Source organism: Salvelinus alpinus, chromosome 9 (genome assembly GCF_045679555.1).
Source record: "Salvelinus alpinus chromosome 9, SLU_Salpinus.1, whole genome shotgun sequence".
Taxonomy (NCBI): domain Eukaryota; kingdom Metazoa; phylum Chordata; class Actinopteri; order Salmoniformes; family Salmonidae; genus Salvelinus; species Salvelinus alpinus.
Genome location: NC_092094.1, coordinates 9,128,997 through 9,154,063, shown reverse-complemented (window position 1 = coordinate 9,154,063; position 25,067 = coordinate 9,128,997). Strand labels below are relative to the sequence as shown.

The following is a 25,067-nucleotide window of genomic DNA, read 5'->3' as shown; positions in this document are numbered from 1 at the left end:
TTCATCTCAATAAAAGGTGATTTTTATATAATTTCTCAATCATACATGATCCTACAGTACATGTAGAAAATACATAGTTTCTTAGTTTATATATTTTTATCATTGTGCTAATTAAGTCTCTCTCTCTATCTCGCTCTCTCTCTCTCTCAGGACAATGTTAAGTGTTGTTTATTCTCATCCTTGGTGGTCAGTGCTGTACAGGGAGGTAGAAGGGAATCCAGTCCTTTCTGCGTAGTATGTTGGAACATGTACAGGCCTCAGTCTACAGACTCTTCCAGATCACAGTCCCTGATCTTAGCGTTGTCTCTGACCTCATCAAATGTATACGTCTTCAGTATCACTCCATTTCTGAAAACGGTGTGAAGCAGATCCTGGGGAAAGAAGAGCGGGAGAAAACGTTACCTTTTTTAAAAAATTATTTAACCAGTTAAGAACAAATTCTTATTTACAATGACGGCCTACTAGGGAACAGTGGGTTCAGGGGGGAGAACGACAGATTTTTTAAATTGTCAGCTCAGGGATTTGATCCCACAACCTTTCGTTTACTGGCCCAACGCTCTAACCACCTGCTGCCCCAATATGACTTTTAAACAACTCCATATTAGTCCCAATATTTATTTCTGTTCAAGCCTCAGAGAGTAATAAAAAGACTTATATCTATGGTTTAAGGACGACCACTTGTTTAAATGACTTACTGGACCGTATTCCTCCAGGTCCCCCTTCCCTTCTTCCAGTGTCACGAAGTCTCCTGTTGGTGTTCTGTGGAGCGACAGACGACCTTTCTTTGATCTTTTATTAGGGTCAGCAACAGGGTCCTTGAACACATTCAGCTGTAATCAAAAGAACATAATACAACAGTGGTCACCAGATCACTTCCTGAGTTCAGATCACTTCCTGAGTTCAGATCACTTCCTGAGTTCAGATCACTTCCTGAGTTCAGATCACTTCCTGAGTTCAGATCACTTCCTGAGTTCAGATCACTTTCTGAGTTCAGATCACTTTCTGAGTTCAGATCACTTCCTGAGTCCAGATCACTTTCTGAGTCCAGAGTCAAAATGCAAGCCGAGATCTACCATTCAAATTTTTCTTCTTCTCTCTAGTCATGGTTTTAAAAGTTTACAAATCTCCCAGTATTAAGTTTGCTGTAGCTTTCTTTTACGCCTGCTACGTTACTGCAGACACGGTCATCTGAGCCATCCGATCTGTTGTGATTACATCATGTAGGTCTGATATCTGATTGGAGGTTAACTTTACAGTAATACTATTGGTCAACAACAGATTTTGAATCCAAACAACTCAGATGTTACAAAGGGTCTAAGATGCATTATCTCTGTCTCTTAAGTGTTCCTGCCCTGCACTGGTGATATATACCTACAGTACTCTCTCTTTCTCTGTCTCTGTCTCTGTCTCTGTCTCTTGCTTTTTCGGAAGGAAGCAAGGAGAGAGAGGACACAAGGAATTGAGAAAGAGACATGAATTTTACAACAATGTCATCTCGTGAAAATGACTGGACGTTCACTGACTCACCCCCAGTCCGTTGGTCACCACAAAGCTACACTTGAAGCAGCAGCTGAGCAGGTCCCGGGTCAGTTTTTGGAGTAGGGCACCGCCCGACCCAAAGCCCACGTTCTCTACACTCCACCTGTGTTTCTTCATCCCCGCCACGATCTGGGAAAAACAACGGCAGAATACCCGAGGGGTGAGTTCAAGGTCATTTTACTGAACCAAGCCCTACTTATACTATTCATTTAAAAGCAGTGGACTCCATTCCAATCTTACCCGGTGGTTCAAAGCTTCTAACAAGTAAGTCACACAACGGATTCAACTAATCCTAGTCTCCAGTCAAGACAGTGATTAGTTGAATCAAGTGTGTGGCTGACTGGTTACAATAAAACCTTGGGACAACAGATACGATTGGACACCACTGGGTAAGAGGTTAAGAAGGTAGGAGGCTCAGGTAGGCGGGTGAGTACAGTGAACCTACCTCCTGCAGAGTGTTGATGTCCACACCATCCCCCTGGATGACTCGGATGTAAGGGGGTAGCACCTTGTATCCTTTGCTGTTCTCTGTGGTGCAGAACTTCCTCCCTAAAATCTCCAACACCTTGGAATCAGCAAGATGGTGGGAGACATGTTCATAGTCCTACTCTCTCTTTAAAGATTTGAATGTATTTATAATGAGCTGTAGTCAGAAGACTAACATCATACTGGTACTACACAGTGCCAGTGATACTGCCAGTGAGACTCACCCCCTTTCTCCATTAAAACCCGGAAAAAACTAGGCCAAAAAGAGAACTAAACAGAACCAGGACCGATGGTTCATCAATGTGTTTCCACCACCAATGGACTGTTGTAAACTACAAACACTAGGTGATGATTTATCCTTCTTTACCTTGAGGACAGTATCTAATGGGTCTCCTGAGTCTGGCCTGATGACCAAGGGTGCGTCAGCGCTGCGGGACTCGATGAGGCTCCTGAGGTCCTCTCCCCATATCTTCTCACAGGCGTTGTAGATATCATAGCTGTCGCTGACGATGGACACGGGCACGTTGGGGAACTGCCTCACAATGTGCTCAAAGGCATCTCTCTCGTGGTCCTTACCCCAGGCGGTGATGGTGCTGGTAATAATATATTTATCCGTTGGTAAGCAATACAGTATATTTGGTAGAGCAAGAAATCACTTAAACCAAAGCGTGACTTAAAATGGGTTTGAGAAACACAGAGGAACAGTAGTACAATACAAAACCCAGAAGAGGGAGCTAGATATCATGCTTTGAAAATGATAGTGAGAGTAGATGAGTTCTCTGGAATGAATTAAAAAGTTAAACTGACTTGTCGACAGCCATGTACATACAAAAATCAGTCAATTTCTACAGTGTTATTGCTTGCTTTAGCTCTAATCTGTGCTAACTGTGCTCTACCCGCTGTGTCTACCTGTGTCTCTGTGTTACCTGTGCTCTGCAGCTGGCACAGAGAAGCCGGGCACAGGGTCTTTGGTGCCGTAGTACTTCTTAATGACACAGATACCAGCCACCGTGTCTGTGCCTTTAAAGTTCACCAGGTGGGCAGATGCTCCGATGCCAGCAGTCTGAAACCAGACAAAAACATCACGTGACAGGAACAACTAAATAGTACGGCTGTGTACTAATGGTGTATGTATAGAAGATGAGAAACTGAACGGGTTTTTTGATTACAAAGGGTGTGTTCGTAAATTCACTATGGAGTGCCAGAGTGTGCTTAGAGTGTGCTCTGGGCGTTCGTAAACTCAGGTTGTTGTCAGATTGTCCGTTCGTACATTCAGAGTGTTTTGCTCTCGGAGCGTTCAGAACACAGGACGCTCTGGTCGAGTAGGGCTGATCCGAGCGTTCTGACCTCACAACGGCAGTCAAGCACCCAAGCTAACTGGCTAACTGGCTAACGTTGGCTAGCTTTCTAGCTACTTCCAGACACAAATGAGAGAACACCTCACTCTGACCATTTTACTCGCCCTAGCAGAGCTGGTTAGGCTGTTTTCATGTTTTCTAGGGCGACGGTGACTGTAACTGTGCTGCTGGCAACAATTTAATAAAGTTTTTGACATATAACACCGGTCATATTCAATGGGTGTTGCACGTTAAAAAATGAATCCGTTATTTTGGGGTGGCAGGTAGCCTAGTGGTTAGAGCGTTGGGCCAGTAACCGAAAGGTTGCTGGAAAGAATCCCCGAGCTGACAATCTGTTGTAAAAATCTGTCGTTCTGCCCCTGAATTAACCCACTGTTCCCCAGTAGGCCGTCATTGTAAATAAGAATTTGTTCTTAACTGACGTGCCTAGTTAAATAAAGGTTATATTTAAAATGAAATTCTGCGCTCTGAAATGGGAGTAGATAGCGAGAGGGTATTTATGAACGCACCCAAAGTGTTGAGAAGAGGAAGGTTTCCCAAACTTGGTCCGGGGCCCCCCTTGGGTGAACCCCCCCCCCCCCCCCCCCCCCTAACACTACACAGCTGAATCAAATAATCAAAGCCCAGGACTAAGTTTGGGAAACCTTGGCGTAGAGTAGTGTTTCTCAAACTTTTACTCTGGGACCCTGAGACATTTTACAATTTTGTTTTAGCCCTGAATTAGCCCACCTGACTTACCTAGTCAAGAGCTTGATGAATAGATCAAATACATGGAACGGCTGAGGAAAGGTTTGGGAAAGGGCCTTTGTTTGACCCCAGGTTGACCTGCTGTATTATGTGATCCATGTATGTCGTATGCACAGTATGATGAATCAAAACACTTTTATCATAATTGTCATCAATTACAGTAAGTACCTCTTGCGATGAGACTCCCCTGTAGCCAAAGTCATGCAGCTTATACTCCAGTTTGTCCAGGTTCCCTGATGTCTCCAGTAGATACCTGGCTAGGATCTTCTTCTGCTCTCTGGAGTTAGTAGCTACTGTGATGGGGTACCAGATCTGCACCAGGATCGTCTGTTAGGAAGAAGAAGAGAGGAGGTGAGTGGTGTAAACATTTTGGTAGAGAAGGAGAAGAAGAGAGGAGGTTAGCGGTGTAAACGGTCTGGTAGAGAAGGAGAAGAAGAGAGGAGGTTAGCGGTGTAAACGGTCTGGTAGAGAAGGAGAAGAAGAGAGGAGGTTAGCGGTGTAAACGGTCTGGTAGAGAAGGAGAAGAAGAGAGGAGGTTAGCGGTGTAAACGGTCTGGTAGAGAAGGAGAAGAAGAGAGGAGGTTAGCGGTGTAAACGGTCTGGTAGAGAAGGAGAAGAAGAGAGGAGGTTAGCGGTGTAAACGGTCTGGTAGAGAAGGAGAAGAAGAGAGGAGGTTAGCGGTGTAAACGGTCTGGTAGAGAAGGAGAAGAGAGAAGGTTAGCGGCTTCTGTGATGGGCTACCAGATCTGTACCAGTATGGTCTGAGAGAGGAGGAGAGGAAAGCGTTAGTAAATTTTAATTTTAGCTGGTCCCATCAGATAAAATGGCACATGTTAGCCCTTTGCTAACCTCACTGGGTGGCAGTGATTACATCCTGGCACAACTTCTGCAGCCAATTAAAATCGTAGACGTAGTTGGACGTGTTCCAACACTCGTTCATGGAAGCGTCCTTAACATACCTCAGTCCAACAGCATGTTCTGATCATCAAAGCAACTAGGCTATCACGTCTATTTGACTGACTGGTCAAATTGCTCCCTGTGTGAAGTGCATAGTCCATGTAATTGTCGCAGATTGTGGCAAGGGTTCGAATCTCAGATTAAATGAAATGTAGAAATGTGTGTGTTGGAAAGGGACGTAGCCCAACAGCTTGAAAATGAAAAAGGAATTAAATTTAATCCTTGCACACAAACACACTGCTATTGCCTGCATTATTATAATAATCCACTTTGTCACATGCATTTTGAATCATCAAGGACCGGCATTAAACAGTTTTTTCCTCAACAAAAAAGCTTGATGCGAGGTGGACTTGAAATCACGGTTAAAAAACACTATATATAACAAATATGAATTCGGAGGGTAGAAATGATTAAATATTAAAGCATTAGACCTCTCACTAAAGGCATCAGTCATACAAAAGTTATACTTAAATCCGAAATGGATCTCTAGTAAATTAGTAAGAATGTCTCACCCCATGTTCAAGAATGACCTTTTTCCCTTTATTCAGATTACAACTGCTCACTTTCGGTTATTTGAAAATGAAATCTCCAAAATATCGTTATTTTTTAAACAAGCCTTAGAAAGTTGGTTGCATTTTCAGTTTAATCCACCTGAAAAGATAGAACAAATAATACAACAAATATTGTGGTTAAACTCAACTATACTAATTGATAAAAATAAAAAAAATCTTTTTTTTAAAGGCATCATTTTTTGTAAATTATATCATAAATAGGACTGGTGGAGTTATGTCACACATGCAGCTAACACAGACATATGGAAATGTCTGCTCTACCCAAAATTACAACCAACTAATTGCAGCATTACCATAAAAACAGAAAAGGCAAGTAGAAGGGGGAAAAAGTGAGGAACTTGTCAGTCGGCCCTGCATTAAAGACCATAAAGAAAATTGTGATAAATAAAAAACATACCCGTTTAATTTAAGCACCAAAAAATTGACAGCTGTGCCATATAAATTGCAAAATAGTTGGGAAGAGATTTTCGATGTACCGATTCCATGGCACATGATTTATGAATTGACACGCAAAACAACGCCGGATTCAAAACTTCACATTTTTCTATTTAAATTATTATAGAAAATTCTTGCAACCAATAGAATGTTATATATATTGGGGGATACAATCTTCCCAGCTCTGTAGATTTTGCTGCGAGGAAGCAGAGTCAGTAGATCATTTATTTTGGTACTGTCCATATGTAGCTCATTTTTGGTCACAGGTCCAGGAATGGCTGAAGAATTGCAACATTTATCTAGAACTAACACTGCAGATAGCAATACTGGGTGATTTGAAAAGTCATAGTTAAAATAATTATTATATTATTGATTGATTATCTTTAATTTACAAACTGTAGAAGCTATGAGAATAGAACGTTTCAGTACTTTTGTGAAGCAGCACAGTTGAAAAATATATGGCTGCTAGAAATCCAAAATGGATGGTGTTAAGAGATAGATGGGAGTGGTTGAATGGAACTGAAGTGTGGGACTAATAACAACTAGATAACAAATGTAAAACATACGGGGTCTGTAAAATGTATATCGGTTTAGAAATGTTGTGAAATATCACAGTTACAAATAGAACATCAGAGACATCAGAAATAGACGTCAGAAATAGACGTCAGAAATAGACATCAGAAATAGACATCAGAAATAGACGTCAGAAATAGACATCAGAAATAGAGGAAGGAATAAAAACAAACAAAATATAACTATTGTAAAACAGATTGTCTGTAAAATGTGTATAAGATGTATAAACTGAAGGTAGAAGCCTAAGTGCTATTGTTTATTAGTTTACTCCAATTGGGGGAGGGGTGGTAGGGTTTGCGGTGAATAATAAAGTAAAAAAATAAAATTAAGTGTGTATATGTACACTACCGTTCAAAAGTTTGGGGTCACTTAGAAATGTCCTTGTTTTTGAAAGAAAAGCACATTTTTGGCCATTAAAATAACATCAAATTGATCAGAAATACAGTGTAGACATTGTTAATGTTGTCAATGACTATTGTAGCTGGAAACGGCTGATTTTCAATGGAATATCTACATAGGCACACAGAGGCCCATTATCAGCAACCATCACTTCTGTGTTCCAATGGCACGTTGTATTAGCTAATCCAAGTGTATCATTTTAAAAGGCTAATTGATCATTAGAAAACCCTTTTGCAATTATGTTAGCACAGCTGAAAACTGTTGTGCTGATTTAAAGAAGCAATTTAGACTAGTTGTGTATCTGGTGCATCAGCATTTGTGGGTTCGATTACAGGCTCAAAATGGCCAGAAACAAGACCTTTCTTCTGAAATTCGTCAGTCTAGTCTTGTTCTGAGAAATGAAGGCTATTCCATGTGAGAAGTTCCCAAGAAATTGAAGATCTCGTACAACGCTGTGTACTACTCCCTTCACAAACAGACGCCTCACAAGTCCTCAACTAGCAGCTTTATTAAATAGTACCCGCAAAACACCAGTCTCAACGTCAACAGTGAAGAGGCGACTCTGGGATGCTGGCCTTCTAGGCAGAGTTCCTCTGTCCAGTGTCTGTGTTCTTTTGCCCATCTTAATCTTTTCTTTTTATTGGCCAGTCTGAGATATGGCTTTTTCTTTGCAACTCTGCCTAGAAGGCCAGCATCCCGGAGTGTATGTATGTATGTATGTATATGGATACATATATTTACCCCAAAAACATATGGGGGATTGAAAATGGGGGTCGGTAGGCCTTGTGAATGTTGACCTGTTTAAAGGTTACATCGGCTGCGGAGAGCGTGATCACACAGTCTTCCGGAACAGCTGGTGCTCTCATGCATGTTTCAGTGTTATTTGCCTTGAAGCGAGCATAGAAGTAGTTTCGCTTGTCTGGTAGGCTCGTGTCACTGGGCAGCTCTCGTCTGTGCTTCCCTTTGTAGTCTATAATAGTTTGCAAGCCCTGCCACATCCGACAAGCGTCAGAGCCGGTGTAGTAGGATTCAATCTTAGTCCTGTATTAACGCTTTGCATGTTTGATGGTTCGTCGGAGGGCATAGCGGGATTTCTTATAAACTTCCGGATTAGAGTCCCGCTCCTTGAAAGCGGCAGCTCTAGCCTTTAGCTCAGTGTGGATGATGCCTGTTATTCATGGCTTCTGGTTGGGGTATGTACGTGCGGTCACTGTGGGGACGACGACATCGATGCACTTATTGATGAAGCCTATGACTGATGTGGTGTACTCCTCAATGCCATCAGAGGAATCCCGGAACATATTCCAGTCTGTGCTAGCAAAACTGTCCTGTAGCTTAGCATCTGCTTCCTCTGACCACTTTTTTTTATTGATCTAGTCACTGGTGCTTCCTGCTTCAAGTAGCCTAGTAAAGGATGCATCAGTGCAATATTGCCAAACAACATTTTGTTACAGACCAATGGTAAACCTTGAATTTGTAGGTTCAAAATATTTTAAGAAAATGCCATTGGTTGGTGGATTGAAAATCTAATATCTTTGATAGGCTGAAGCAGAAGTTGTGCCAGGATGTAATCACTGTCACTTGGTGAGGTTACATGCAATTGTAAATAGTCTCTTTTAAATTGGTGGATACTTTAAATGCGTGCTTACGTTTGAAGTATGGCCCCAGGCTCTTTTAGAAACCTTGCATCTTAATGTTGTTGTTTATTAAGGAGCCTGTGCCCTGACACCTTCTACCATGAGCAAGATATAAATAGACCACAATGCATCTGTCCAAATGACGTTGTATCCCAAGGACATGTACCAGATATAGAAACTGTGCTGAAGCATGACTCAAAGATGCTATGGTAATGTCAATAGTGAAAAAGGTCGGTTTAGGCACCGACTAGAGGCCTGATCCCAGATCTGTTTGTGCCCTCTTGCCAACTCCTATGGTCACATGAGGAGTTGGCAAGACAGCAAAGATAGATCTGGGACCAGGCTAAGAAGCCATATAAAATTCAATTCAATTCAAAGGGCTTTAACGGCATGGGAAACATATGCTTACATTGCCAAAGCAAGTGAAATAGATAATAAACAAAAGTGAAATAAGCAATCAAAATTTTTCTAACTAACCTCTACCCAGTTCGTGAGCCAGTAGCATTCTGGGTCAGTACTCTCCACGGTGAAGAGGACATTACCCCTGGGGATCACACTACCCTCAGGAACAGCCTTGATTTCAATGGGCAGGTGGCCGTCATACTTCTGAAACACATAAAATCAGGGATCCGTACTGTAGCATGATTAGACCACAGAACAATAGATGGTTTTGGGTTATGATAGAGTACGAACATTTATAAGCAGAGTCCTTACAAAAAAAATAAAAAAATCTAAACTATTAACAAAAGTATTACATGTAGCTCCTTTAACATGCAATACACACAAAACCCCCTCTGCTGCCCCTTATACCTCCAGTATGTACTCCCAGCCCTTTTCGTTGAACACATCATCCTGAAAGTGTTCACGGTAAACTTCCTTTGCTTCTGTGATCTTCTGTGGAGTCACCACTTTCCCTGGGAAGGTGAGAGATGACCGATACGGGAGGTCGACACAAGAAGGATGTGGGAAAGATGGAAAACGTGTAATTGTGAGAGGAAGCTGGGACCAAATTTTGAAAAAGTTAAGAATAAGAGAGTATAAATTGTAAAAGTGGTGTACTAGGTGTGTACTTGGTTTGTACTAGGTGTGTACTTGGTTTGTACTAGTGTTTTACTAGGTGTGTACTAGTGTTGTACTAGTGTTGTACTAGGTTTGTACTAGGTGTGTACTAGTGTTTTACTAGGTGTGTACTAGGTGTGTACTTGGTTTGTACTAGGTGTGTACTAGGTTTGTACTAGGTGTGTACAAGTGTTTTACTAGGTGTGTACTAGGTGTGTACTAGGTGTGTACTTGGTGTGTACTTGGTGTGTACTTGGTTTGTACTAGGTTTGTACTAGGTGTGTACTAGGTGTGTACTTGGTGTGTACTTGGTTTGTACTAGGTGTGTACTTGGTTTGTACTAGGTGTGTACTAGGTGTGTACTAGGTTTGTACTAGGTGTGTACTTGGTTTGTACTAGGTGTGTACTAGGTGTGTACTTGTTTTGTACTAGGTGTGTACTAGTGTTTTACTAGGTGTGTACTAGGTGTGTACTAGTGTTTTACTAGGTGTGTACTTGGTGTGTACTAGTGTGTACTAGTGTTGTACTAGGTGTGTACTTGGTGTGTACTAGGTGTGTACTAGGTGTGTACTAGTGTTGTACTAGGTGTTGTACTAGGTGTTGTACTAGGTGTGTACTAGGTGTGTACTAGGTGCTGCTCTTTTTCATGGTCCTTCGAGCCAAATGGTTAATTTAGTAATAATAAGAATGATATTTGTCTTACCTTTCAGATACTTATGAAGGATATACTGAAGTCCATAAAATACAGTTTTATCATATTTCACTTTCTGAATCTTAGTGGATTCGGTTTTCTTTGCCCGACACTCGAAGTAGGAGTAAACCTTGCTGGTGTTGGGAGGGTACTGCTTGTAATGTGTGACCTGAAATTAGATTATAGAAATACAGTTAATGACAATTATAAACTGGGTGATTCGAGCCCTGAATGCTGATTGGCTGACAGACGTGGTATATCAGACCGTATACCACGTATATGACAAAACACTGCTCTAATTACATTGCTAAACAGTTTATAATAGCAATAAGGCACCTCTGGGGTTTGTGGTATATGGCCAATATACCATGGCCAAGGGCTGTATCCAGGCACTCCACATTGCGTCGTGCTTTAGAACTAGCCCTTAGCCATGGTATTTTGGCCACATACCACACCCCCTCGGGCCTTATTGCTTAATTATACCACAGCGTTGTTGAATACTCATTTCTGATTGGCTAGAAAAGCATTCTAGAATGGACATTAAAACCAGATAACAGGACAGTTGGAAAAATATATCGGGACACCTTGCAATCATGACCCAATATGCACCTACACATGCAGACCGTACTTGCTACAAAGTTACAGAAAGCTAAACCAACAACCACACAAACTGAAATATGATACATTGTAAACACAGGTCCAATGATGAAGAACGGGGCTCTCGAGTGGCGCAGCGGTCTAAGACACTGCATCTCAGTGCTAGAGGCGTCATTGCAGTCCCTGGTTCGAATCCAAGCTGCATCACATCCGGCCGTGATTGAGAGTCCCATAGGGTAGCACACAATTGGCTGGGGAAGGCCGTCATTGTAAATAAGAGTTTTGTTCTTAACTGACTAGTTAAACTAAATAAAACGAATCGAACAACTGGGTTGCATCTCTAGCGATGAAAAGTATGATTTAGCTTATAAAAAATGCAAAAATGTTTTCTTTGGTTAACTGTGGTATAAGCGGGATAAACACAGACCGTTCTGTACATTACCTTGGAAAAATGTACTCTGCAAAGGGACGAGCCAGACGTCGTCCATTATTTCCAAGGTAATGTACAGAACCTCAGCGTTTATCCCTTACTAATTTGACAATACTGAACCTTCATGGTCTCACAGCCATTTAACATCAAGTGTCCCTACAATCTGCTTTACATTCTGTAGAAATCTACAGTCAGAAGAAAACATGCAGATATCTGTACAGGTGTATAATAAACAGGAAACAGGAAGCAAATATTTGCTACTGAGATTGTTTGGGGACTTGTCATCAAAAATCTGCAGTTTCCAACAGGTGTGTACAATTTTCTCCTTTGCCCAGGAGAAAAATAACTTTACTGTTGGTTAAATAAACTGGCAGGGATGATGATATGATATTTTTGTTTTATGAAATAACCATCCCACTCTTCCTCTGCATGCTCTGTGCTAGTGACCTTTGGTATCACTGGCAGCAACTGTTCTACCCTTCTCTTCACCCTGATGAATTTAAACTCTAAATGTCACCCAGTTATACCCGGTCTCTGACGTACTCTGCTCCTGCTCTGTGGGACCTGACTGAGTACTGTCAAAAACAAAAGCATAAACAAATGCAAGACAGGAACTAAAAACTATTGACAACATGACCATTCTTGTTGGTGAAGTCTTTGTGATAGTACAGATGTAGGATCTTAATTTGATCACCCAGTTGTTGCAGGGAATTTGGAAATGCAAACTTGTAGTGTATATTCAATGTTTAAAAAGGCTTCTAAAGGCTTGTAATTACCACTTGAAAAATTCAGACTTGATTTGCCATAACTAAAAATGTATCAACCCCTACTAAATTGTCCATTAACTATAATCCACACAATAATTCACATTTCCTGTTGCTACAGGATTATTTTCCTGCTGTGAGAAAATAATTAATATCATACACCTGTATGCCAAACAAACTGTCTGCATGCTATTTATAATATATGCAGCATAATGCCAAGGTAGTCAAAGAGGTGTTCTCTCCAAAGCTACTTGTTTCTGACCAGCAGCTCCAAAAGCAACAGCATTTATTGTAAATGAGGTGAACTGTGGAGACCATTGTGTTCACTTCTTAAAGGAGAAGTATCCTTTTTTACAATCATAAAAAAAAAAAAAGAAGATATATATAGAAAGGCCCAGACACCTTTTTTGTGATTTGAAATGTTTTTAAGAAACTTACCCCAAACAGCAAATCACTTCCTCATCCTCGTTGTGTAGTGTGGGGACCCCACGAATAACACGCTCCAAAACACCATGAATACGTCCTTGTTACAACGGCAACGGCTTTAGATGTTGTACACATGAAATTGTGTAATTCCGAACTTTATCCGCAATGTTATATTCCCTTTTGCCCAACACGTTTCCCCTATCCAGCTGTTCCATTCACAGTGTAGCCTGCTGCTACAGGTAACTGCCAAAATAACAGAAACTATATAAAGTGTCTTAATAGCACATTGGGCCACCACAAGCCGCCAGAACAGCATACTTTTAGTATACTTTGTATTCTTCATTTACTCAAGTGTTTCCTTTATTTTGGCAGAAATATAACAGAAGAATGGACGGAGAGGTATCGCTCGTGTCTAAACAAAATGGAATATAATGTTGGGGATAAAATTGGGAACGACAAAAATGTCTGCATCACTACTATACTGAGAGCTTTGCCGTTTCTAAAATGACGTTGGTTGTTTGTGGAGTCTTTGTTCATGTTTTTTTTGCGGAGGCCCCAATACTACACAACGAGAATGAGGAAGTGAATCGCTGTCTGGACACTTATCCTTTAATCCCTTCAAAAAAAGTAGAAGATCTTCTTTCAGTAGTCACAGTAGTTTCAGTTTCAGTAGTTTATATTAATAATTCTGTTGCCAAGCCAACTTCTATCTAACGGGCATCAATAAAAAGTGATTGTTTTTGGAAATAAACTTCTCATTAAGGCCCTCCCAGTTGGTAACGTCTGTGGCAGCTCTAAAACAGAACAACTCAACAGCACTGTCCGCATATCAGGCCTTGAAATCCAAGGGCAGATTAAATCCTTGTCCTCAAATGGTAACAGGTCTAAATGGATATTGAATAATCTATCGGAGCATATGGTTCATCAACTATAACTATTATAGCCAACATCAGGTCATACCAGTGTATCACCATATCTATAAGCTATGTGACTGGGTGTGGTTCCTGCTAGTACTGTGATTTATTACAAGGATACACTGTAGCAAGGTGCATCTGCAGCCGGATCCTTTACTTTTAGTATGACAAAGTACTTAAATAAAAATACTTGAAAGTACTATTTAGCTGTTTTTGGGGGTATCTGTACTTTACTGTTTATATTTTTGACAACTTTTACATTTACTTCACTACATTCCTAAAGGAAATTATGTACTTTTTACTCCATACATTTTCCCTGACACCCAAAAGTATGCGTTACATTTTGAATGCAGGAAAATGGTCTAATTCACACACTTATCAAGAGAACATCCCTGGTCATCCCTACTGCCTCTGATCTGGCAGACTCACTAAACACATGATTCATTTGTAAATGATGTCTACATGCCTGCCCCAAGCCATCCGTAAAAAAAGTAAAATGTAAATGGTGCCATCTGGTTTGCTTAATATAAGGAATTTGACATTATTTTATCATTTTACTTTTGATACTTAAGTATATTTTAGCAATAACATTTACTTTTGATAATTAAGTATATTTAAAACCAAATACTTTTAGAATTTTACTCAAGTAGTATTTCACTGGGTGACTTTCACTTTTACTTGAGTCATTTTCTATTAAGGTATCTTTACCTTTACTTTCCACCACTGATGACATTAATTAAACGTACTACTGCCACTATGTTAAAAGGCATGGCAAGAAAAACACAAAAGAATATATATATTTTTTAAACACACAGATAAAATGTTGATCTGGGCTGGGTTCAATGACTTATTGCAGCTTGTTATGTTCATGTTTCACTGTAAACAGAAAGCTATAGGAATTACTTTCATTTTCATTTCTGATGAAGAGATACCATTATTTTAACTTTCAATATAATGGGCTCTTATAATATTATTCAGACTTCAGGTGACCATTGAAGGCGACCATAGAACTCAGATATAATACCGTAGCTATTGTAACGTTATAGCAATAAATGGTATGTTTATCATAGACGAGTTGGCTTAGCTGGCTGTTCTTGCATTATACCTTCAAATATAATTACAATCAATTAGAACCACCACACACTTAAGACATAATTTCACGAGACATAGTCCTAGGTATACTACTGTCGCTAACTAGTGCGTAAACCCAGTATAAAATGTCACTCACCTTGTATGAATCGGTAGCCAGCAGGAAATTGAAGTCTCCGTGCTCCATGTTCCCCTCGTGATTGTAAAATCTGATTGCTGAAGGGCGGGGACACTCAGCCACGCGCTGTCGAATCTAAAGTACAAACAGAGATGAAGAGGCGAAGCGAGAGGGTTGACTTCGCCTAAAATCTGTCCGCGCGAAAATAAACATTTAAGCATACCAAGTGAGGAGTTATTGTATTGGGGGCAATGAGAGAGAGTCGAATTTGGTCAAAATAAAAGTAGATTTCTAGTTTGATAGGCGAGACTTATTTGATTGAATATTAAGTTCCATAACGCCTAGGTTTCGAATGTACTGAGTTGTGACCCGTTGTTCACATGCGTATCTGCCCTCTCATTGGCAAAACATTCCCCACCTGATCTCGCCTCTTCCCGCCTTCCTTTCGCCTTTGCAGATATGTATTTCCATTGTTAGAGCGGTCTGTCGACCATCTTGTCAATATAATAGATACTCTTTGGTACAACACGGTACAAATACATGGAGGTAGACTATGTACTTAGGAATGTTGGGGACACACGTAACAAGGATTATTGCCTATTATCCATGCTGGCCTCAGAGCCATATGTAAGAAATTGTACTTATTGTGTCCCTTTGTTTTTCTCACACAATGCTATGGACATACAGTGGCGACCCGTCATTCAGGGCAGGTGGTGCAGAGCTAAATATATATTTATTTTTGTGAGTGTTGTCTGTTTTGCATGATATTTTGACATTAATACGTGTCACATATCAGTTTGCAAACAATGTAAAAAAAAATTGCGTTAATAAACGTAGTCTCTTTTTTGCTTTCTTGAGTAAGGCAGCTCCAAAATGCAGGTGTTTCAGCTTAGCTCAGTGCTTTCTGTGGTGATGGGGCAGCCAGCGGAAAATAAATCTTGTTATATGAAGTGCTCATCGGCCATTGGACATAAACATTACACAACGAGTTAGAAATCACAAATTCAACAATAGGTGGCTAACTGCAAGCATTGCAATGCAATCACTAGCCTGCTATTCAGTGGAGTGGATGTGTGGTCCCAAGTCTGGGTTTAAAGGGTCTATTTTCCAAGTTTAAAAGGATAAACATTCAACATTAACCATGCTGTCCATCCAGCATGACTTCTGCCGCACTCAAAACAACTGGATACTCAGAAACTGGGAAATCTGACTTCAGTGAGTTCAAGACAACTGGGAACTTGGGGAAAAAACTAGCGCCGACTGGGAAAATACGTTTTGAACGGTCATCCAACTCGAAATTGCAAGTCGGGAGCTCCGACCTGAAGATCACTGACGCCATCATGATTCGACCTTGTTTTTTCCCCCGAGTTCCCAGTTGTCTTGAAAACGACAACGACAAAATTTACCCACGAAGGACCGCCGTGCAGCACAAGCAAAACACGGCGAGTTCAGAATGTCTTGTATGCTGATGCATACATTATGTAATATGCCAGGGAGATATGATTACTGCAGCTAAGAAAGTAATACTAAGTGTATGTTGTGTAGTAAGCAGTTAGTAGCCCATGTGCCTCACCCTAATAATTAGGTCCCTTTTCTGCTCTTAATTTCGACTACTGTTCTGACTCGGTGGTGCACATGTTGCCTATAACCTGTTTTAAGGAAATGTAATCATCAAATATTGTAAGAGCCTTCATTGTCTGCTTAAATGCCCCCTTTATTTATCCTGCGGTTCTGACTTAGTGTACAGGGAGAATACTGTAAGAACGGTCCAAGTTCTGAATTCTGTCGCTGTACATTTCAAAAAGTGCTGAACAAATAGTTATATTGACTACTGTACGGCCGTCCTAGCTCGCTCATTAATGTGTTAATCGAAATTACGGATTGCCTCTTATCCACTCGTCATCCCATTATGCCATAGTTTGTACATCTCTATTGTCAGTAGAAACCACATTTGTTTAAGCAAGTCAGCCATATCAGCTATGTTTTCTTAAAAGGCAGTAAATGAGCCTGAATTAACTGTTTCGCTGCCAGACAAGGCTCTGCTAATAACCAGGAGTAGTAGTGGTAAGATGTTGGGACTGATATGTTTGGACTCTGCTGTTGGGACAGCTTTATGTAGGTCCTAACAGTTTTTGGGCACTTTTTGTCACCGTTATAGTGCAATTCATGTATTGTTTAGTGTTGTGTTGCTGGCATGCATATTTGTATTATTTTTTTTTTTGCCACATCAAGATTTACATGCTAAAATCGCCACTGTGGACATACAAAGCAGCATCAGTCACAGTAAGTCACAGAGACCAGGGCAGTACAGGGAGCAAACATAGACCAGGGCAGTACAGGGAGCAAACAGAGACCAGGGTAGTACAGGGAGCAAACGGAGACCAGGGCAGTACAGGGAGCAAACAGAGACCAGGGCAGTACAGGGAGCAAACGGAGACCAGGGCAGGGAGACCAGGGCAGTACAGGGAGCAAACGGAGACCAGGGCAGTACAGGGAGCAAACGGAGACCAGGGCAGTACAGGGAGCAAACGGAGACCAGGGCAGTACAGGGAGCAAACGGAGACCAGGGCAGTACAGGGAGCAAACGGAGACCAGGGCAGTACAGGGAGCAAACGGAGACCAGGGCAGTACAGGGAGCAAACGGAGACCAGGGCAGTACAGGGAGCAAACGGAGACCAGGGCAGTACAGGGAGCAAACGGAGACCAGGGCAGTACAGGGAGCAAACGGAGACCAGGGCAGTACAGGGAGCAAACGGAGACCAGGGCAGTACAGGGAGCAAACGGAGACCAGGGCAGTACAGGGAGCAAACGGAGACCAGGGCAGTACAGGGAGCAAACGGAGACCAGGGCAGTACAGGGAGCAAACAGAGACCAGGGCAGTACAGGGAGCAAACTCTAGTGTAAACCTAGCTGAAGTAACAGTGGAAGTTACTATATTTGAGCCTGTTAACGGTGTCGAAGTGAGCTGAGGACAATGTTTATTTTTAACCTTTATTTAACTAGGTAAGTCAGTTAAGAACACATTCTTATTTACAATGACGGCCTTCCAGAAGGCAAAAGGCCTCCTGCTGGTACAGGGGCTGGGATTAAAAATAAAATACAAATATAGGACAAAACACACATCACAACAAGAGAGGACAGTCAGTCACTTCACCGCCACCTACATGTGTGACGACCCTCCCACTCTGTCTGCCGTATTCTCTCTTTATTCTTGTTTCCTTATTAGGATGCCGGTGGGCGGAGTTGGGAGTGTCGTCAGCTACATGGGAAACACCTGGGTCCACTGTCATAGGATAAATGCACCACTTCCCCATTCATGAAGGAGACTCTCTCCATGCAGACACCTTGATAGATTTTGTTGTGGGTTTTTGTGACTTTTTGGTTGTTTGCTTTAGCACCTTTCAACACACCGCATTATCACATTCATGCATGCCAAAACACTCACTTACACTACTGATTACTGATTACACACACCATTGTTAATTGCTTTTAGGTTACTTTATTTAATAAATATATTTTGTTACTCCTTATCTCCACGTTGTCTCCCTTTTGTTACGGGCTTTGAGCCGGTTCGTGACACATGGTAAATATTTTCTTATCCAACAATGCAGTTCAAGAAGAGTTAAGGGCTTGTAAAGTAAGCATTTCACGGTAAAGTCTACACTTGTTGTATTCGGCGCATGTGACATAGTTTGATTTGAGAGAGACCATAACACTACATAAAGACAGACCTAAGACAACATAGCATGGTAGCAACATGACAACATAGCATGGTAGCAACACGACATGACAACATAGCACAGTAGCAACACAACATGACAGCAGCACAAAACATGGTACAAACATTATTGGCCACAAACAACAGCACAAAGGGCAAGAAGGTAGAGACAACAATACAGCATGAGAAGCAGCCACAACTGTCAGTAAGAGTGTCCATGATTGAGTCTTTGAATGAAGAGATTGAGATAAAACGGTCCAGTTTGAGTGTTTGTTGCAGCTCGTTCCAGTCGCTAGATGCAGCGAACCGTAAAGATGAGCGACACAGGGGATGTGTGTGCTTTGGGGGCCTTTAACAGAATGTGACTGGCAGAACATGTATGTGGAGGATGAGGGCTGCAGTAGATATCTCAGATAGGAGGGAGTGAGGCCTAAGAGAGTTTTATAAATAAGCATCAACCAGTGGGTCTTGCGACGGGTATACAGAGATGACCAGTTTACAGAGGAGTATAGAGTGCAGTGATGTGTCCTATAAGGAGCGTCGGTGGCAAATCTGATGGCCGAATGGTAAAGAACATCTAGCCGCTCGAGAGCACCATCACCTGCCGATCTATAAATTACGTCTCCGTAATCTAGCCAAAACCTCAATGCAACGAAGGTCATGGATATTGAAGCAGATATGTGTGCCAATGTGGGCACCTTCAGACCTGGCACAAAGGATAGAGTTGTTCACATTTTCATTCATCAGGAAACAATATCCTTTGTGTACTTTTATTGGTGCTTGAAAGAGTTTAAGAGGTCGATGGGGGGGAGAGATAAATGCAGCAAGATCTTCACAGTACCCCGTGACGTGCTTCAGTACATTTTCAGTGGTGGAATCAAATCAAATGTATTTTATATAGCCCTTCGTACATCAGCTGATATCTCAAAGTGCTGTACAGAAACCCAGCCTAAAACCACAAACAGCAAGCGATGCAGGTGTAGAAGCACGGTGGCTAGGAAAAAGAGACCCTCTGGAGTTTCTGCAGTGTGTCTGGCGCAATAGTGCATTCTCCTGGCTGCTATTATAGGCCTTTGAGAGTGTTTTCACTGAAACATCAGTGATGTAAACTTTTCAACTGATCACTTGGCCATACTGATCATCATGTTTCTGCAGAGAGAGTTACAGAAGGAGACAGAAATGATAATCATGAAGATCAATGGTGAATCTATTTATGCTATTAGTTTTACTGCAAGTTAAACTGTCGAATGCAAATAAATAATGAGAAGCGTATTTTATTAATTAATTAATTAATTGAGAAATCAATTACTTAACATCTAGGAATTTCAGACAAGATACACACACACATTTACATTTCTGTCGAGTAGGAAATCATTTTAGAAACACTGTCTACAGCCACAGTTTCATTACCCTGCATTTTTAACACACAAAGATATGTTACATAAATAAACAAACACAATACATTACTAATTTTAAAATGTTCAGTGTCATTAGAAAATGAAGTTAAAAGCGTACAGAACAAGTTGTACAGAGTATCAGCTAAATCAAGACCATCAGACATGAATTCCTGCCAATCATCAGCTGTACTCCCCCTCACCAACGTCTACAGATATACCATTGAGAGCATCCTGTCGGGCTGTATCAACGCCTGGTATGGCAATTGCACCGTCCACAACCGCAGGGCTCTCCAGAGGGTGGTGTGGTCAGCCCAACGCATCACCAGGGGCAAACTGCCTGCTCGCCAGGACAGCTACAGCACCGGGTGTCACAGGAAGGCCAAGAAGATCATTGAGGACCTCAGCCACCCGAGCCACACCCCGCTACCATCTAGAAGGCGGAGACAGCACAGGTGCATCAAAGCTGGGACATAGAAGATGTTTTCCGGTCTCTATCTCCTGGCCATCAGACTGTTAAATAGTCACCACTAGCCGGCCTCCGCCCAGTACCCTGCCCTGAACCTTAGTCACTGTTACTAGCGGCGACCACAGAGTACTCTAGACTGCTGCCCTATGTACATAGTCATTGAATACTGGTCACTTTATTAATGTTTCCATATGGGTTTAACCCACTTTATATGTATATACTGTATTCTAGGTCATGGCTCATCCACTATAACTACTGCTGTACACCTTTTCTATTCATATACTGTCCATACACACCATTATATACATATAGGTGTGTTTTTCCAGGGGCTACAACACACATGTGTACTGTTGGGGGTACTGGAGGATCAGGGTTGGGAACCACTGGTGTGGCACATAGACAGAGCAATGGCACAAAAAGCAACCAAACAAAATACCTAAATACCTTAAGGTATGAGTCAGTATAGCAGGTCCTTGCATTGTCATCCAAGGCCTCACAACGCCAAGTCACTATATTCTTGAGACGTTCTCTTCAAAGCGATGTCGTCAGTTTGTCTATTCCATGTCCCTTTTTAGAACCATTGATCCGGGATGTTCGAGGCGGGGCCCCGTACCATTCGCGCCACGCCCCCGCAGTCACACTTTTAATTCATCTTCGTCACCCGGCGGTAACAACTCTCTTCTAATACCATCATACTGTTTCGATGTTTCTCCATGTTGTTGAAGAATACGTGGCTAACTCTTCATCGGATTCTCGGGTACACCCAAAATCACTGTGTCTTCAACATTCAACTGGATCCTCTTGGCGACGCCCACATATTGCTAGATTTCACTGTTCTGTCAAGCTCCATGGCAGTTGTTTGACTGGGTTTACCTGGTTCTACTCAACAAGTCTGAACGAACTGCCTGGTTTTTGGACAAGTTAATTAGTTGACCTGCCATAAAAACACATGGGGGTGTCTTGACCCATAGATTAGAAGAAACAAACAGATCAAACATCCACAGATCAAACATCCACAGATCAAACATCCACATATCAAAGAACCACAGATCAAACATCCACAGATCAAACATCCACATATCAAACATCCACAGATCAAACATCCACAGATCAAACATCCACAGATCAAACATCCACAGATCAAACATCCACAGATCAAACATCCACAGATCAAACATCCACAGATCAAACATCCACAGATCAAACATCCACAGATCAAACATCCACAGATCAAACATCCACAGATCAAACATCCACATATCAAAGAACCACAGATCAAACATCCACAGATCCACAGATCAAACATTCACAGATCAAACATCCACAGATCAAAGAACCACATATCAAACATCCACAGATCAAACATCCACATATCAAACATCCACAGATCAAACATCCACATATCAAAGAACCACAGATCAAACATCCACAGATCCACAGATCAAACATTCACAGATCAAACATTCACAGATCAAACATCCACAGATCAAAGAACCACAGATCAAACATCCACAGATCAAACATCCACATATCCACAGATCAAACATTCACAGATCAAACATCCACAGATCCACAGATCAAACATTCACAGATCAAACATTCACAGATCAAACATCCACAGATCAAAGAACCACATATCAAACATCCACAGATCAAACATCCACAGATCAAAGAACCAAAAGGTGGTAATATGAATGAGTGACCACCGACAGGAACCAAACACCACCTGAATGAACCCCCAATAACACTCACAGCAATTTCTCAGACTCACAACACACACACACCACCATTTTCTACACACACTCTCTCTCACACACACACGCCAAAACGTATGTCATAACAAGTGGTGAAAAGCAAGTAGTGGAATTAAAATAACTTATTTCCATGTTTTTTGGCTTGAATGAGTGATGTAGCGGGAGTGGTAGCAGATGATGAGCAGCAGTGCCTGTGTTGTGCACCATGATGCTGTTCTATTCCCTCTGTTCTGCTCCATGATGCTGTTATGTTCCCTCTGCTCTGCTCCATGATGCTGTTCTGTTTCCTCTGTTCTGCTCCATGATACTGTTCTATTCCCTCTGCTCTGCTCCATGATACTGTTCTATTTCCTCTGTTCTGCTCCATGATACTGTTCTGTTTCCTCTGCTCTGCTCCATGATACTGTTCTGTTTCCTCTGTTCTGCTCCATGATACTGTTCTGTTTCCTCTGTTCTGCTCCATGATACTGATCTGTTTCCTCTGTTCTGCTCCATGATACTGTTCTGTTTCCTCTGTTCTGCTCCATGATGCTGTTCTGTTTCCTCTGTTCTGCTCCATGATACTGTTCTATTTCCTCTGTTCTGCTCCATGATACTGTTATGTTCCCTCTGTTCTGCTCCATGATGCTGTTCTGTTCCCTCTGTTCTGCTCTGCTCCATGAGACTGTTCTATTCCCACTGCTCTGCTCCATGATGCTGTTCTATTCCCACTGCTCTGCTCCATGATGCTGTTCTGTTCCCTCTGCTCTGCTCTGCTCCATGATGCTGTTCTATTCCCTCTGCTCTGCTCTGCTCCATGATACTGTTCTGTTTCCTCTGTTCTGCTCCACGATACTGTTCTGTTCCCCTTACTCTGCTCCATGATGCTGTTCTGTTTCCTCTGTTCTGCTCCACGATACTGTTCTGTTTCCTCTGCTCTGCTCCATGATGCTGTTCTGTTCCCTCTGTTCTGCTCCATGATGCTGTTCTGTTCCCTCTGCTCTGTTCTGCTCCATGATGCTGTTATGTTCCCACTGCTCTGTTCCATGATGCTGTTCTGTTCCCTCTGTTCTGCTCCATGATGCTGTTCTGTTCCCTCTGCTCTGCTCCATGATGCTGTTCTATTCCCTCTGCTCTGCTCCATGATGCTGTTCTGTTCCCTCTGCTCTGCTCCATGATGCTGTTCTATTCCCTCTGCTCTGCTCCATGATGCTGTTCTGTTCCCTCTGCTCTGCTCCATGATGCTGTTCTATTCCCTCTGCTCTGCTCCATGATACTGTTCTGTTTCCTCTGCTCTGCTCCATGATACTGTTATGTTCCCACTGCTCTGTTCCATGATGCTGTTCTATTCCCTCTGCTCTGCTCCATGATACTGTTCTGTTTCCTCTGTTCTGCTCCATGATACTGTTCTGTTCCCTCTGTTCTGCTCCATGATGCTGGTCAGTTTCCTCTGTTCTGCTCCATGATACTGTTCTGTTTCCTCTGTTCTGCTCCATGATGCTGTTCTGTTCGCTCTGCTCTGCTCCATGCCTCACCTGAGCTGGAACACACATCCACAAGATATATTGGCCAGCCACAGAAGGGGGAGGGGTCTACAATAGGGTCCAGAGCCTGGCAGGCAGCACAGAGCAGAGGCACAGAGGTGGTGTTGATGGGGTGGTTGTTATGATGGTGATGGTAGTGGTAATGATGGTGGTAATGATGGTGGTGTTGGTGATGATGGTGGTGTTGATGATGGTGGTTGTGGTGGTGATGATGGTGGTGGTGTTGATGGGATGGTGGTGTTGATGATGGTGGTGTTGATGATGGTGGTTTTGGTGGTGATGATGGTGTTGATGGTGATGTTTGGGATGGTGTTGATGGTGGTGATGGTTGGGGTGGTGTTGATGATGGTGTTGATGGTGGTGATGATGATGGGGATGGTGGTGATGGTGGTGATGATGATGGTGGTGGTGGTGATGATGATGGTGGTGGTGATGATGGGGATGGTGGTGATGGGGATGGTGGTGTTGATGATGGTGGTGATGTTTGGGATGTTGATGATGGTGGTGGTGTTGATGATGATGATGATGGTTGGGGTGGTGTTGATGATGGTGATGATGGTGGTTGTGGTGGTGATGATGGTGGTGTTGATGATGGTGGTGGTGGTGTTGGTGTTGTGTAGACTGCTGTATAGTGAGGGTATCAGGGAGTCAGCCTACAGGAAAACACACAGGTGGGTTCTTTGTTAGTGTTTTCTTATAACTGTAATGACTCTCAATCTGTTAATAAACAGGAAACAGAATACTCTCTCAAAACCCTCCAGTCTGAAATGCTCTAATACTCCTGTGTCCACATTGAATTACATTTTAAATCAAATTGTTGTTATACTGTGTCAAAACACATATATGTCTCCCTCCCTATGTTTTACGCATCTACAGTAGTTTGGTATCAAATGTTCCCACACTGATATTCCTCTAATACCACATTCTTCCATCCAAATCTGCCGGGGAAAAGACTGGATGGCTGCTGCCAACCACAAGGCCAGGAGGGCACAGTCAGTCACATCTGCAACCGTTTGGGAACACTGCCTTGCTGGGATTACAACAATACATCAGGGTTTGAATTACACACAAACTATTGTTTGTTACTTGAATTCTACGGATGAAAATTGACTGTGTGAGGATGATGGACACACACAGAATGTATATTAAGAGGGAAAACTCCATGCATATGTGTGACTGGTCCCAGATCTGTTTGTACCATTTTACCAGCCACTATCCACTATAGTCATTGGTGTGAAAAGGACCATAGGAGTTGGCAAAAAAGCACAAACAGATCTGGGACCAGGCTAGTCCTTTACAGCAAAGTGGCCACAGGTCCCTTGACGATCTCCAGTAAAATGGGTCTGAGAGGGAAAGAAAAAAGCTGGTCCTCTGCTCAGCACAGAAACCTAGTCCCTTGACAATAACCCTGTCTGACT

The 25,067-nt window shown here is 42.1% G+C and overlaps 1 protein-coding gene across 1 annotated transcript; it reads right to left on the bottom strand.

Moving 5' to 3' along the window:
• On the bottom strand, positions 1-14,964 carry LOC139584243 (nicotinamide phosphoribosyltransferase-like). The gene is made up of 11 exons (XM_071415858.1): positions 14,813-14,964; positions 10,466-10,622; positions 9,514-9,617; positions 9,181-9,309; positions 4,299-4,457; positions 2,952-3,088; positions 2,393-2,618; positions 1,985-2,104; positions 1,528-1,668; positions 696-830; positions 1-371 (listed from the first exon to the last, which is right to left on the bottom strand). Exons 1-11 carry the CDS (start codon positions 14,858-14,860, stop codon positions 258-260), a joined length of 1,470 nt encoding a protein of 489 aa, XP_071271959.1. The 5' UTR covers positions 14,861-14,964; the 3' UTR covers positions 1-257.
• Between the last annotated feature and the right edge of the window lie 10,103 nt (positions 14,965-25,067).

What these genes read in the sequence shown, in the direction of transcription:
- LOC139584243 (XM_071415858.1), bottom strand. Translation starts at nt 14,860, where the DNA reads ATGGAGCACGGAGACTTCAATTTCCTGCTGGCTACCGATTCATACAAG. An exon ending in GTGCCAGCTGCAGAGCACAG is followed by an intron (nt 2,619 to 2,951) that starts GTAACACAGAGA and finishes TATTATTACCAG; the next exon opens with CACCATCACCGCCTGGGGTA. An exon ending in TGGTGACCAACGGACTGGGG is followed by an intron (nt 831 to 1,527) that starts GTGAGTCAGTGA and finishes TTTTGATTACAG; the next exon opens with CTGAATGTGTTCAAGGACCC.